At 41.1% G+C, this 15,594-nt stretch overlaps 1 protein-coding gene across 1 annotated transcript; it reads right to left on the bottom strand.

The window, feature by feature from the left end:
• Window positions 1–2,032: 2,032 nt before the first annotated feature.
• tmlhe (trimethyllysine hydroxylase, epsilon) lies at window positions 2,033–10,054 on the bottom strand. Its single transcript, XM_069146866.1, has 7 exons — window positions 9,603–10,054; window positions 9,324–9,500; window positions 5,204–5,483; window positions 4,973–5,092; window positions 4,549–4,785; window positions 4,101–4,239; window positions 2,033–3,967 (listed from the first exon to the last, which is right to left on the bottom strand). Exons 1-7 carry the CDS (start codon window positions 9,757–9,759, stop codon window positions 3,830–3,832), a joined length of 1,248 nt encoding a protein of 415 aa, XP_069002967.1. The 5' UTR covers window positions 9,760–10,054; the 3' UTR covers window positions 2,033–3,829.
• Between the last annotated feature and the right edge of the window lie 5,540 nt (window positions 10,055–15,594).

The raw sequence follows: 15,594 nt of genomic DNA, 5'->3' as shown, positions 1-15,594 counted from the left end.
CTCATCACTTACTGCTGCATATAATTATGATCATATGAGCAGTCTATCATACATTACAAATATGTATTTAAACTTTCCTCCCTGCAGTTAGATCAATATATTTTTTTAATGTGAAAACACATTAGGTGTCAAATATAGAGTTGGCATGCAATTTTATCAAAACTGTCAAATCATTGTAGTGAAGTTCAGTGATCAGTAGGCAGGCACCATGAAATACACAGTAAAAAAAAAAATCAGCCTCAGCTCAGGAGCAGAGTTGCAAGGCCACTTCCATCATTTCCTGACGCACGATTACAAATGGACAGACATGTGATGTCTTGTTTGATCAATAATAAGTGAAGGAATTGCCATCTCAGAAAGCCTGTAGACAGTCTTTGTTACACAATTTGTTTTTTCCCACTTTAATGTGACTTTTATGACTTGTTTTAAATAAACAAAGTAGACCTTGGTCTAACTCAGCTCTACCTCTGAAAATAAAACCCTCAAAATAGATGTTACAGTGGGGGAACCAATACATTCAATGTGCCTTACAAAATGTTGTTTCTGTGACTGAAAATATGAAGGGCACCCCAACTTGCCTTAACCTCCCACTATTCACTTCTTTCAGTGTATTTCATACCAATTGTCTCTAAAGTACAAGTACAGTGACAGGAGCTGGAGAGGACATCAGACCTTTATGCTTGAGATCTACATTTTTGTCGATGTCTCTGGCTGCTGATTTGTTCACTCAAAATTAGAATCAGCCAATGAGGCAGACTCTCTGCCTCTCAGTGCAGGAAGCAAATTATTGATGGCACCTGGAGAGAGAAACAGAAACAGGAGAGAAAATATACACATAAATACACAGTACCTCTTACTGGAATATAGCAGTATATTGTGTCAGTATTGGTGATGGAAGAAATCTAGTCCTACTGTTTATAATGGAATAAATTTAAGACAGAAAAGTACTTAAGTATTTGAATTTGCCTCATGTGTGTACAGTATACTATTTGGAAACAGACTTCAGATTCTATTACTAAACCCCTGAGGTTGTTCTATTTTGTCAGAAGCTCATTAAAAAATGTCTTAACAATGTCAAGTACAGTTAGTGGACTAAATAAACAAAATAACTTCATCTATTAAATTGTTGCATCCTCCTTGTAGTCTGTGAGAGAAGCCCTCTGTTCCTGAATGCTCCGTCCACAGTGACATAGACTGGGGTCACCTGGTCACTCTGACCTATCACAGTCAGCAACACACACCGGGACCAGACTGGATCAGAATCAGTAAAAGGAGACCTGTGGGAAGGAGCGAGTCCGACATGAGTGTGTGTGAATCTTGTATCTGTAAATGTTAACATTGTCATCCTTTTATGAACATGTGTGTACTTTGATGCATTCAACTTTTGAAAATGTGAGCAGAAGTGTATATTGAGTAAAATAATACAAAAAAAACTTCATTCACAGATATGATATGTATGGTATGCTGAAGGATGAGATGGAGTTATTGCTGGTGCAGTGATTGGAGCATTGCTATGGTGTGGTGTTGATCATTCTGGTTTAACCAACTCTCTCTTTGTCCACTAAGAGGAGCCCTCCTCAGGCCCCATATAGTGTTCCCATGGCAACCACAAACAGCAGCCTCCATGCTGAGGGAGATGAACCACAGGCCTAAAAAAGGCATGTTGAAAACAACTGGAGTGATGTCACTAATGTGACTAACAGGATGTCCGGTACCTTCACTCTTTAACATGTGACATTCTCAGATTTAAATCGATATGATGAGGCTCATCTTCATGTTTGAAGTTGTATTTACAATAATTTAATCACTTTTACTGCTTTTTTTATTTGAAAAATTATTGTTTTGTTTGTTTGTTTTTTACTTAAACAATGCTGGACTGCAGATTTAGATCTTCCACTGAAGAGGATGGAGTGAAAATGAAATTGTCATTCTTATACAGCAGGGGTATGTTACATTAGACTATATATCTGAGCCACTAGGCAACATGACTACATTATTAAGATATGATCATAGTTATGCATCATACAAACAATCAGTGTGGCAGGTTGCTAATACTGAGGGTTATAGTATACTAATATTGGGCACAGCAACCTCATTGCGTGATCTAGTTTTTGGTTGTTGTTGTTGTTGTTTCTTTTGAATGGAAAACCTTTAAACCCAATATGTTAAAAGCTACAATAGATTTTTTTTTTTTTAATGAACTGTTAGGTAATGTTTTAGGAACATACAAGCAATCGACAGAGATAAACGTAGTGAAGCGCCATCAGAGTCCATGAAATCTAAACATTTTTTTTTTAATGAACTGTTAGGTAATGTTTTAGGAACATACAAGCAATCGACAGAGATAAACGTAGTGAAGCGCCATCAGAGTCCATGAAATCTAAACATTAATGGGTTTCAGGAACGTTCTATATTAAGTATTGTAAGGTTAAAATGGCATCAAGTTTAATTTAAAGCTAAACTGTGTGTTTAACTGCATAGATGAATACAACAGGGGCAACCCTTCAGTGCCCCGTATACAAACTATTTCCACACACCTGTAGCAGCAGCCCAGCCTGATAGACACTACTTTTACATATTAATAATAGACTCTTGTGCATGTGCATTTGTCAGATTATTGTACAGATTATATAAAAAAAATTTAAATGCACTGATGACAACTATAACTATTTTTTTCATCGGAAAAAAGAGTAAGCTTGAAATTGTTGGGTCATCGGTTTGATTGCCACCTCTATTAATAGATGAATTATGGGCATTTTGTACTATAAAGTAATGCAAACATTATTTATTTGCCCATTAGAAAAAGCAAATATTAAACAGCTCCTTCTTTGGCCCAACAGTAAATCTAATACAGAGCAAACTGGCCGCTCTCTGCCAATGCCAAAACTGGTTAACCATAAATTTATGATTATTTGGCAAGTGTTGAAGGCAGCACAGAGACCTCCGATATGTTTCCTTTATAACTGAGCAATATTAAAGAGCTGCTGGGTGTCTATATGGACCCAAATAGAGAATTTACAACCCCACCTTAATTTTAATTATGGCTTCATAGTTTACACATATGAGACCTGAGCTCAGAGCAGATTTTTGCCAAGGTGATTTGAATGGAGTCTGATTTCATATTGCTGCAGTGGGACAACAGCTGTAAAACACCCACAGCAGAAATCATTAAGAGGTTCTTTGGGACAGTTCACACTTATGAAGTTGTCATCACCCTGCCAACAAATACATAAAGTCAACCATCGTAATCCACACACAGTATTATTCATGATGGACAGGGCTGAGTCTGACCCAGGCCTCAATAATGGTTTTATAGTTGTAGAGGTAGCAACATAACTTAAGAAAATAGAAGTATCATTTATCGGTCAAAATGTATTCAAATTAAATTTGGGGCATGTGAATTGGATATACTGTAATTAGAAAATGAATACCATCAAAGTCCAAACAGAGTAGCATGTGTGTTGCTTTGTACACTGGCTGTGAGTATAAAGATAATTTTTAATCCACCAAGTAAAAGATAAATGAATGAGTTTAGAATCAAGTTGTCAGCAAACACCAGCTGATGTCTGTAGAAAGGTGTAGACCAGGGGTGTAAAACATACGGCCCGTGGGCCGGATCCGGCCCGCCAGGGGGTCCAGCTCAGCCCACCGGATGACTTTGGTAAGTATGAAAATTACAGAAAGACATAAATTGCATTTCTATGAGAATATGGAGGTTTATGAATACAAATGTTTTGTAATTGTTTTAATCGATCCAGTAATTGCTTCAAAAACAGCGTAAATGCGACGTCTGCTCCGGAGGAAGAAGCGCGTAAATAAAACCTCGTGTTCAGGACGAGGCCTCCAGACCGAAGCGGCGTGCAGTGCTGAGGATGTCGTCTCTGGTCAGATAGCATCCACAGAGCTGCCTCAAGCCGGTGAAAGACTCCCTCCCGTGCAAGACACGCCAGTTGTCTAGGAAAATCACCTGAGGAAGAAAAGAGGGTAAAATCCTTAGATTACACTGAAACTGAAAATTGGAGAAGCATTTATATTCTCATTTTCTAGCCTGGGCATGTTTTAAGATTTAAGATTTATAAGGAACGCCATTGAAGTCATACTTTTCCTGGAGAGAGTTTCACCCAAAGCTCGTTCTCTGGCCGCCTTAGTTCTGTGGTCAACTGTCGATGCGCCACATACCATCGATGGACAGTGTCATGGGGGATCGTGTTCATCACTGATCGGTCATAGTTGTTATACCTGTGGGGAAAAAAAAGTTAAAAACATTTTATCATCCCGTAAAACTATAGAAACAGCAATGAAGTAACTATTCTAACTGCTGTGCATCGATAATGTTTCTCAGGAGAAACAGGAGATTTAGAAAGGCAGTTATTACAGTGTGTCATGGTGAATGTTTGTATAAAACAATGTAAAAGAAAAATTTGGCATTTAATGAAAATAGTGCAACATTTAAAACAACAGTGAAGATAATTAGATAGAATTTAAAGACGCACACTGAAAATGTGAAAATCTCTGCAAGAAATTACATCAAAATAAGCACCAACATACCTCATCAAGTAAACTTCATTGTTCCACGGATAGACGTTGAGCACAGGGCCGATGCCGGTCATGTGGTTTCGGTGGCTGTCTGTGTTTTCGATGTACTCGTGCCTGATGGGCACACGTGAGAGCAGCTCGAAGTTTTCAGGCGACTTCTGCCGCAGCTTTTCTGCAGCATAGAACCCATCAACAAGCAGCGTCCTTCCCCCTGTTCCTTCATGCTGGAGACAATGGAAAACCTGGATTCTGAAACGACAATCAGTTGTATCAAGTAAGTATAAGTCAGTATAATGAAATCTATTGACACTGATGTCTTCTGATTATTAAGTGCAACTGTAACATTGTTTCTGGGAAGACAAACTGCTGCAGACTTTTCCAAATGTTACTCTTTCTGTTTTAAAATCTCACATGAGCCCATCTCTCTTGCACCTACCCACATGGTTCCTGAAAGTACGAGGTGTCAGTGTGGCGGTCCAGGGCCAGCTGGCTGTAGGCAGTGTCTCCTCTGGAGAAATCTGAAGTGAAGCACCACATTCTTCCATATGTCGTCTCTCTGGTGAGTAACACGCAAAAAATGAGGAGAATAAATGAACAAAGATTAACATCTTGGACCATACATTGCCGCTGGATATGTGTTGTTTTGCCAAAACGTAGCACTCAGTACCTGATGAGACTGACCCTCTGGGTAACTGCCTCTGTGGCCTCCACAGTAGCTGGGACGTCCACTACAAAAGCGATCCCATACAGAAGATAGTTGTGAAGAAACTTCTTTAGCTCGTCATCGCAGCTCATGAACTTGTCCCATTTAGCTGACGATACGTTTGCCTTGTTATAGATGTCGGAGTTCCAGAGGATGCGCGGCTGTACGGTGCTCTGCTTCTTTCTTTCATAGCTGTTCTCAGCCAGCCAGCTGAGGCTGAACTTTGACACATGACCACCGGGCCCTGGAAGACAGACATGGAGAATATCATTGTAAGTGCATTTAATACTATCTGATTATTCTTCATGAAAAGCAAAAGCATATATGACAGTGAGCCACCAGTCGAGGCAGATGTTAGCTCACCTCTGAGCCTGGTTCTGTTGGAGGCAATAGAAAAGAAAGTAGAAAGTACCTGAAAGTCACACTTGAGTAAAAGTGCAGATATCTTACCAGAAAATTACTTTGGTAAAAGTTTAAGTTAAAACCTATTTGGAAATTACTTGAGTAAAAGTCTTAAAGTATCTAATATTTATAGTACTGAAGTTATCAAATGTATTTACTTGATATTAAATGTAATTAGGTATTGAAAGTAAATGCTGTTATTATATATTTAAAAAAAAGAAGTAGTTTATTCTTTTAAAGTAACACTTGAACTGGAGCACTGTGGCTACAAGTGATGTCATTCAGCTATCATGATATTGTTGCATCAACTTGCATCTGCCATGCCTTGGCTTGAGTGGAAAAATAAACTAAACCAGGGCTTTGAGAGGACTTTGTTTGCACTTGCACGTGAAGGTGATTTGTCAATGATGTAGCTTGCGAGCTAGGACCACTGATTCATCAGACCTGCTTGTGTGCAGTCTGTATAATCGGTCTTTCAACTTTCATCCAATTTTATTTTGCAGTAGAAAATTAACTAAGCTGCTTAGGGGAAATGTATTGGAGTTAAAGTATATATTTTATTTAGGAAATCTATTGAAGTAAAAGTAAAAGTTGACAGAAATGTAAAACTCAAGTACAGACACTATGAAACGATACTTAACCAATTAGTATTACTTTGTTACATCTCACCACTGGTCAGAGGTTTCTTCCTGTTAAAAGGGAGTTCCTTCTCTTCACTATCTGTTGTCAGGATCCCTGTCTGTCCCTATGTCCTCCCCTATCTCCTCTTCCACATGTTCCTGTGTCTCTCCCTGTTTGTTATTGTCTGTCATGTGTTCTTGTTTTAGTCTGTCTGGAGGGTGCTGACTCGTTTACTGCCCGCCTCCAGGCACCTCCCACTATCACACCTAATCAGGTCGGCACAGCTGTCTCTCGGTCCAGTAATCACCACCTGGCAGTATATGAACCCCGGTCCTGCACTCCACCTGCGTCAGTCCGTACAATAACCTCACCTGGTACTACGCTGCGGTCCCGTAAGTCAGTTTGTATATCTTGCAATTCCGGTTCTGACCCTCCTGCCTGTCTCCAGCCTGCCGCAGTTCTACCAGCGTGCCTGCCAGCCTGATGTCCTGTGTCGGTCCACGGGAACCACACAGTCGCTCCTGCCCTCCCGCTCAGCGTCGGTCCTCAAGAGACCACCTGCCTGCCTGTCGGTAGCTGGTACGAATCCACCCGGATCCAAGTTGCGACGGTGTGGAGCACATAGGCGCTCACACTCCGCCATTGGATCAGCCTGCCTCTGCTCCGGTCCGACTCCCTCTAGAGAGGATTATGGGAATTCTGGTTTTCCCGGACTTGGTTCTGTGCATACGCACAATTCATTAGACTGTTTATCTCCTGTCCTGTGTTTGAATAAACATTCTTACCTGAAGTCCTGCTGTTGTGCGTGCTGCGTTTGGGTCCGTTCATACCGCATATTAAAACACCTGTGGGAGTGGTTGAATTGTTGTGTGTCTCTCTATAAGGCTGTAAATGCCCTGAGATGACTTATGTTGAGATTCAGCATCATATAAATAAAGTTGAATTGAATTTCTCTGAACAGAAACATAAATGGAAGACTAACCTTTCTACATTTGTGTCCATCAGCAACAGACAATAAAGCCTTTCCATCTGTACGTATGCATGCAGCAAATGAGTAGCCGGGCAGCAAGTACCCATGTTGGCACTTCCACCATTGAGTTTGAGTGTTCGCTAAACTATGTCTGTGACGATTTGCGTTCATGGATGGTAAATCCACTCCCAGACTCAGCTGACCTTGAATATGCTCCACTAACAGGGAGAGAGCCTACAGGAGCATGTGCATCACCCCCTGCTTCGGGGACAGGCAGATCCCCATTTGTCACTTCATGTAAGATACAGTGTCACTCTTATGTGCGCACAAAAATACACAGTGACAGAAACCGGTGGAGCCCAGGAACCCACAGGGAGGCATCAGTCCGCCTTCAGGACAGAACTGTAGCGTATAATCCAGACAAACGGCCTTAGAGGTAAAAAGCCCAGACATCTCAGAGCGACCAGACTCTGACTGCACTGCTGTGGTGTTAAAAGCTTCCAGTGACGGTATCTCCTGTCCATACTTTGTTTTAAAAAGCGGATAATCCAGCACTAAAAACATACTCCTGCTTGTTTCGGGGTTCCGAAGGTCACTGAGATTGAACCTGTGCAGTAACAAGGCAGAGGAAGTGTGAGGGTGATGGTGTGCACGTTATGCAGGTAGATTTCATTATGGAGGAACAACGCAGGTACCATCTGTTTCCTGTTCCACACCTGGTTACATGTGGGACTGTTTATTCCTCCTACGCAGGAACAGGATGAGACGGACAGAATAAGGAATGGTTTCAGCTAGCCGGTGCTTTGAGGTGGTTAAGTTATTTCATCTCCGCCTGCTGGGGCGTCTCTGGGGAGCAGCACAGTGAGCGATGACTGAGGGGATTAGGGGGAGAGTGACCATGAAAGGTGTTTCTTTAGTGAAACCTGCATCTTTTTCTCAGCTGTGTTGCATGCAGTGTAATAGCACATGCAAGTTCTGAGCTTCTTTTTCATTCTGTTGAACTACTGGCAACTTTTATGTGTCTATTAAATGAGCAGTTACGTATGAGCAGTAAAGGTATAACTTGGGTCTCATCTTGTTGTGACAGTATCTGAATGTTTATTGAGCAAGTCTGTTAAAAATGTTACAATAGATAAAGGTTGATATCTCAATCTAAGTTCCATAAAAGTGAATATATCTTTTATGGTACACAATTTAAACAGTCCAAGGTGTTGTTTTTTTATGTGACTACACCCTGAGTATTACCCAACAAGGTGAATCTTTACATAATTAAGCCAAAGGCCAAAAACCACTTCGCCACTACCTGTGGAGAGAACTCCAGATGTGTAATGATTGTTAACAAGTTCTGATTTATTGGAATAGCTAACCAAGTTGACATCATCTTTTTAAATACATCACATTTGACTGGCCCTAAATGTGATATGTCTCACTTAATTTGACATGTATCATTATGTTTTTTTCCCCCTGAAAAACTGCATTTCAGGTTCTTTGTTCCATCTGATTACAACTTTTTGTGATGCAGTATAAGAACCATGCAGAACGATTTTGAAAACCCAGGTAATGAATAAGAGCTGCAAATGCATGAACAGATGAATTATTTAAAAAAAAAAAAGTGCTTTCTGAAAACAATCCACACAGCAGAATGTATATGAGTATTACAGTGGAGTATGACTTGGCCATGGGTTTAGATTTATTTAAAAACAATTTTTTTAAAGATTATCACCCGCATGTGCACATAAAAGGGAGCTGTAAATGTAGATTCTTATGCAAAACCAGAAGATTGTTCAATTCTGCAGGACCAACCTTGTCCTCCTTGTGCTAATTCCTCAACCATTACAATTAGCAGTTTGTGATAATGCCTTCATTAGAGTCATTGCCATGCTTTTATTTTTGCACGATCTATACCCAGAGATGCACAGGACCCAGGAATTATTTTTGATTTTTTTTTTTTGTGATTTTTTTGATTTTATTCACTTTATTAATCCCCAAGGGGAAATTTCTTCACTACAGCAGGGGGGCTCTCAGGGGGGAGCTGCTATGACTTGTGACTTGAGTAGGTCCCGACATTCACTGCGCTTATGACGGACTTACATGTGAGGATGAGATGACCATCTTCTATTCTTGTGTTGTCGGGACGGATAGCGAGGTCTATACTCGCTGTGTCCAGGTTTCTCTGGTTAGTTGTGGAGTTGTATGAAGAAGAGGAGCGGCAGTGGTCCCGGAGCCAGGTGTAGTCAAAATGCATCTGTGTGCCTCCATGATGGAGCTCTGGAGAGTTCATATGTAGAGAGGGGCAGTTTAGTGAGAAGATAAAAAAACAAAACAAAAACAACAAAACAGCCAGGTATAAATTAGTGTCATTAAACTTACCGAGACAGTCAGCAAGTAACTGAAAAGTTGCAGAAGTGGCAGCACACGCACGGACCTGCGTCTTGTGTTTCCACGGTATCTGCTGGTTTCTGACACCGGACAGCAGCTGAGACTGTCGCAGCGCTGTTCGCACGGTCCTATTTAACGTGACAAACATTACACGTGTAAACACAGCGGGGTTTTGATCGATAAAATACAAATAGAAATCCGAAACTTTACACCGTAATTCCCTGAGAAGTCACCGTGTAATCGCAGAGCGGATCATATGGAGGCAGCAGTGTGTGTGTGTGTGTGTGTGTGTTTGTGTGTGTGTGTGTGTGTGTGTTTTCCTCCTTTAGCACTTCACTTTGCATAAATTTGTCGTTAGTCTCACAACATTGCTTAGTAAGGTCCGAGATTAATGATTAAACACTGCATTCCTCCTCCTGAGTTTGGAGTTTAATGCTGTATTACGCCGCCATTGTCTCACGCATGCGCGCTTCACTGACCATAGTACCCGTATGTGAGAAATGAGAGAAATTAGACTCAAAATGGTCACAAATGTGTACTAGATGATTTGCAAATGAAAAAACCAAATGGAAATGTGTTCTAGGATTTGTGCATAATTTTGGTTGCTCACAAATGTTTTCCAGTTCACACACAAACAACACACGTTAAACAAAATTCAAACAAGTGAAATTGAATTAATTTGAACCTCACAGATCAGATCTGATCATTTTTACTTTAAAAAAAAAAAAAAAAAGCTCCCGTGTTTACAAATGTCTAAAATTATTTATGGTATTGTTTGGCATAAATTTACAGATACTGAGTGTGTATGCACGGATTGTCTCATATACACGGATGAGGTTACAGGTTACATTTGTGTGTGACGTTTTGAGGCTCTTCAAGGTCCAGCTACACACAGGGCAACAAATAGACAATGTCCACTGGGACATTTCGGCTTTCACTGATTTCACGTGTAATTTCAAAGTGGGAATGAGGTTTTTCTTAATCGACAGCATTTCACATCTCACAACATATACCAGCTTTGGGCACTTTACAGTTGCCTATAAATGTAAACAGGCTAAAAAAAACACAACACCGGCATCCACGTTTTATAAATAAGCATGATATAAATTAGGAGTGGGGGGGGGGAGTAGTTTATTCAAGTTCTGCACTTGAATGATTTGCGTTACATAATGATTTCCATTTACTTCCCCTCCACTGCTTTAGGAGTCAAACCCGGACTATGCAGAGTTGACTTGCTATTCATTGTTTGTACATTAGGTGTCGCTGTAGTAATATGTAGCTCAGGTGCACATGTAGGGAGGTCATTGTTGGTGTCAGGTGTTTGATCCCGGAAGGGCAAAGATTTTTGACCGCTATACCGCCAAATTTATATATCCAACGTATTGCATGTCGAAGTGGTCGGACAAAATTTGCATTTGACTGTTTATGAAGTGGTGTGGCACGTAGTGGAAACACAGCGGTGTTGACGGGCGGTGTTGAATGATTCGCTGGCTGAGAAATGGGTTGCAAAATGGTAGAAAAGAAGCGTTAGAGCACGCAATGTTAAACATTGCGTGCTCTAACGCTTATTGTTTATTTGAGTTTTTTGTTGAAATGTGATTGCGCAGGGTTGAAGAGCATGATTGAGGTGCGTGAATATGATGGTGTGAATGTGCACAATGTATGCGTTCATCTCTGCCGGGTCTTCTGTGACGAAAGGGAAAAACGTGGATTAAAGCGAAAGTGCTGTTTAATGATGGGCGTATTATTGCTGATGCAAAAATGTGGCTTTCATGCACTGATGATCACACACGTGAAAATGTTAAAGATGTTACTCCAAATGACAATGTTTCAAATCTGGTGAGTGTTAACGGTAGTCCATCAAGTGCCACTTCCTCAAAAAGCGGAGACTAATAGAGCTGCACTTGTTGCAGGGTTAAAAGAAAGGCATGGTTTTGGAGCCTCTTGGTTTGGAAGCTGAACTTGCTGTATCCACGGCTAAGTTAGCAGTATTGCAGGACTCTGATTTGAACACTGAAATGATATTGAATTCCTATTTTAAAATGGAAAATAGAATCAGTCAATATGTTAAACCTGACATGGCAGAGGAATACAAGCCTGGGTCATGAAAATAAACACAACAAAATGGTCATTACTAACCTACATACCACTTTCGGTGTCCAAAGGAAACTGAACAAAACATCAATTCAGCCCCAGTGACCAAAGACAGAAAAGAAATGTGTTTGGGGCATTGCAAGCACTTTCGGTGCCGATCAACAACTGCTCGGGTAATTGCCGAGGAAAGGTCATCTACACGGCATCGTCAAATCAATCAAAATTCAACTGGAGACTACAATCATGCATAGGCAAAATGAAATAGCTGTTCCTCTGGTGCAGCAGCGGGGATATTCCTGAGATATTGCCACATGTGAACAGGATCTGTTGCAGTACAGAGAATGTATCAAAGCCTTTGAGCAAGGCCTGGAGGAAAAGGCAGCTGCTGCTCCGGTGTCTGCATGTGTTGATGCGAAGGGTTCTGTAGCGCCCGCTGAAGTTGAGTTGCAAAAGGTTGTGTTCAGCTTGTGAGGTGCAGCCTAACTGCACATCTGAAGGGTTTCCGCTTAAGAAGTTGTTGATGGCCAACTTGACACATCTTAACTCATGATCGATTTTATTCGAGGACGGTGTAAACCAGGGGCTTTTTTCAGAACGGGAAATACACTGTTGTTATTGAAGATGTTCACAGTGAGCCAGGAACATGTGGCAGTGAACCAGTGTGAACATTAGCAAGACACTGAAACTGAAGCAGCTAAATGGAATTAATCATTAAATTTAATATCTTCCTTCTTAAAATGATAGATTTTTGTTGGAGTTTTAGTTTCCTCTGTGGAAAAAGTCCCTTAACTGCACTCGACATGAAACCTTTTATCTTCAATGTTAAATATTTGCTATTCTCACAATGAGATAGTGCTTAAGCCATTTTGCCCTGAAAGTCAATGATTTAATACTCATGTATATCAGTGTTTTTGAATGTCCGCTGGGATGGTCTTTGTTTGTCGAGGGAGCCAAAGTCAGTTAGATAAGAAAGGTGGTGTTGTGGACCCAGTTTAGAGCCTCAAATGTTGACACAGAGACAGACAGCGAGTAGAGAAACCAAGAATAGTTTTATTGACCAAGTGCTGTAGTTTGAGCAGGACAGTCTTGAGTTTGGAGGGGGTTGCAGTAGGAGTCCAGAGAGATGGTGCATTTTAGGGTGGCAGCGGGAGTCCTAGGTGGAGGCACGTGAGAGAAGCAGAGCAGAACCAGGCAGTGGAGTTAGCAGAGATTTGTGGCGTGTTAGAGCTTATCCTGACTTGTCTCCAGGGACACAGCAGGAGTAGGTCAGAGGCAGGAGTTGGGTTTGGGAGTACAGCAAGAAAAAGAGATGACTCAGGAATAATAACTGGATTTTTTTTTTTTTTTTTTGTCAAAAGACAGCAGGAGCATGACAAACTGGTTAGTTGAGTCTATGATCTGAAGGCACGCCGGAGTTAAAGCCTGGTACTTGGAGTGGAATGATCTGAGATGATCAGCAGCAGCTGCCCGACACCTGCACACCTCAGGGCCGTGTTCACCAACATCCTGAGGATCCGCTGGGCAAGGAGTCTGAACTTGATTTACGAAAATTCTCACAGCAACTTTGAGTAAGGAAGGAACAGAAGCTTTTACCTTGGTGAGGAGCTGTCGTTGACCTTGTTGCATGGTGTGACGCATCCTTTTTAAAAGATGTGATTGGTGGATAAATTAAAAAAAAAAAAAAAAAAAACACTGTTGGGATAATGACACAGCCTGGACAGTGACATCTAGTGGCAATGAAATGAACTGCGACCCAGTATGAGGCTGTGAAAGCGCTGTAACTGTTTGTGTGATCATTCTGCTGATGGAAGATTGTGACAGACTCTAGTCATCGCTGCTGCCCTGTTGAATTGTTCTCTTCTGCGTCTTCCTGCTGTGATCACTTTCACTTCTGGAGTTATTGTATTATTTTGTTGAGTGTTAAATGTGAGAATGTCCCTAATGAGTTTGACTACACGATCTAATCTGTTCTTTAACTCCATCTCATTCAGCATCTGAAGTATATTTCTGCTACTTCTTAGTCTTTCTGCCCATTTTTTTTTTTTTTTTTCTCTGCTTAAGAAATTCTGTAGCCTCTTAAAAGTCCTCCCTGCTTCGAACAGTTTTTCACCTTAGGGGCTCTCGTAAGGGCCGAGGTGTTTCGTGAAGAACTCTGGTCTTCACCAGGATTTAGTCTTAACTTTAAGAAAACGAAATAATTCTAATAATTTTTTTCAGATTTTTGTTGTAGGAAACAACTGAATCTGAATCTACTCCCTGTAATCACAGCACAAATCCACCAAGAGAGAGGGAGAGAAACTCCTGAGTAGGAAGAGCGGCTTGAGACGAAAGGCGTGTGACGGGCAGAGGTGGGAGTCTCTGAGGGCAACAAGACACACGGACACACGCAAGAATGATGTCGTATCGTCATGGTTAGCCATTGTCATACTTTCATGTGCTTCCACTGTTCAGGTGCATATCTCCGGAGCATCAATTTGACACTATCCAGGATGAGACAAGTCCGCTCATGTCTGTTGTCCAGTGTGGTCAGAGATATCAGCACTTTGCTGATGGCTGTTAAGCACGAGAGGCAGAAATTAAGAGTCATATTCGTGGTGGATGGCCGATATGAACCTGCTCGACAGCTCCCCCTGGAGTTCCCTTAGAAACTGACAGCTCATCAGGGAGTTTAGGCTCTTCAGCCAGCTGAATACCGGTTTTCCTTGTTCCCATGACTACCAGTGTGGTTTGCACTTCCTCACAATGAAGAGTGGAGACGTTCAGCTGTCTGTAGAGCACATAATGGGCCCGTATATCTTTAAAAAAAAAACAAAAAAAAACATGCAATCAAAGTAAAGAATGCCTTTTGCCAGACATGCTCTTTCTTTCTCATCAGGTACTAGACGATTAGGCGTTCTCCGTATTATACATGTCATTGATCAATTTGAAAATGATTCTTCTTGTGTTACGCAAATTCAATCTATCGGAAATGCAGGAAAAGGGGCACAGACATTTTAGGGAAATAGCCAGGTTATCAATTCAGATATGACTTCATACACTTGGGTCTCATCATTAACATAAAGTTGCATACATGCTTTTAATTGTTGCACCTGTATACATTCAAATTGAAGAATATAGTCTAGTGTTTGCTACGGGCCCCAGGACCAACAGTATACAGTTGGATCTGAGGTTCAAATAAGGAGTTGAAGAGGCTGCTGTGTCCTTTATCGTCTCTCTGTTGACTTTACTTTATTACTTTATTCATCTTCTGAAACATGCAACCTGAATGTTGCAACACTGTTGCCGTCTGTCTGTCGTCCGTATGCCGGAAGCGGCCGTGCGTTATAATGTAATCGGACTACTCTCCCACACCGATTGTCCTCGTCAAGTTTTAAATCAGTATACAGACAAGCATACCGCTGCTGGGTGCTTACGGTTGTAACGGAAATCACCGTCTGATAGACGACGTTATTTTTGCGTCCTTGTAGTCTTGACAGGGCAGCCCTGCTGCGGTAATGCCGCATTCCATGACGGTCGGAAAGTTGGGAGCGTCCATAAACGGTTGAAAATGTAAAAAAATTAAAATTAGTATACAAGCTTATGATGTTAAAGGGTAATACAATATAATTGTAATTAATGACATCGATTTAAATCAGGCTTGTGGACAGTTTAAATCATCAATAGTAGGGCCTATTTTCTTTTCTATTCAGCTCACACAAAAATACGATGATATAATTGGTTGGTGCCGATTTTAAGTTGAGTATCAATATTTTTTTTTTTATGAAGAAAAACATCTGTGTTACATCCTGGTGCTTTGATTTCCGCCCAATGAGTGCTCACATAAACAACACGAGTGATGGGATTTGGGAGCTTAGAGGAGGGACCTGAACGCAGCACGAGCCTACCCCTA

The sequence above is a fragment of the Embiotoca jacksoni genome, unplaced genomic scaffold, assembly GCF_022577435.1.
Source record: "Embiotoca jacksoni isolate LCO1_2020_lvr unplaced genomic scaffold, fEmbJac1.0.p SCAF_13, whole genome shotgun sequence".
Lineage (NCBI taxonomy): Eukaryota > Metazoa > Chordata > Actinopteri > Embiotocidae > Embiotoca > Embiotoca jacksoni.
This window is presented reverse-complemented; position numbering and strand designations above follow the sequence as displayed.

Excerpts from the sequence above, each read along its gene's own strand:
- tmlhe (XM_069146866.1), bottom strand. The coding sequence starts at position 9,759 with ATGTTTGTCACGTTAAATAGGACCGTGCGAACAGCGCTGCGACAGTCT. Across the intron at positions 4,786-4,972 it reads TACTTTCAGGAACCATGTGG|AATCCAGGTTTTCCATTGTC; the intron begins GTAGGTGCAAGA and ends TTGTCGTTTCAG. Across the intron at positions 4,240-4,548 it reads AATGAAGTTTACTTGATGAG|GTATAACAACTATGACCGAT; the intron begins GTATGTTGGTGC and ends TTTTCCCCACAG.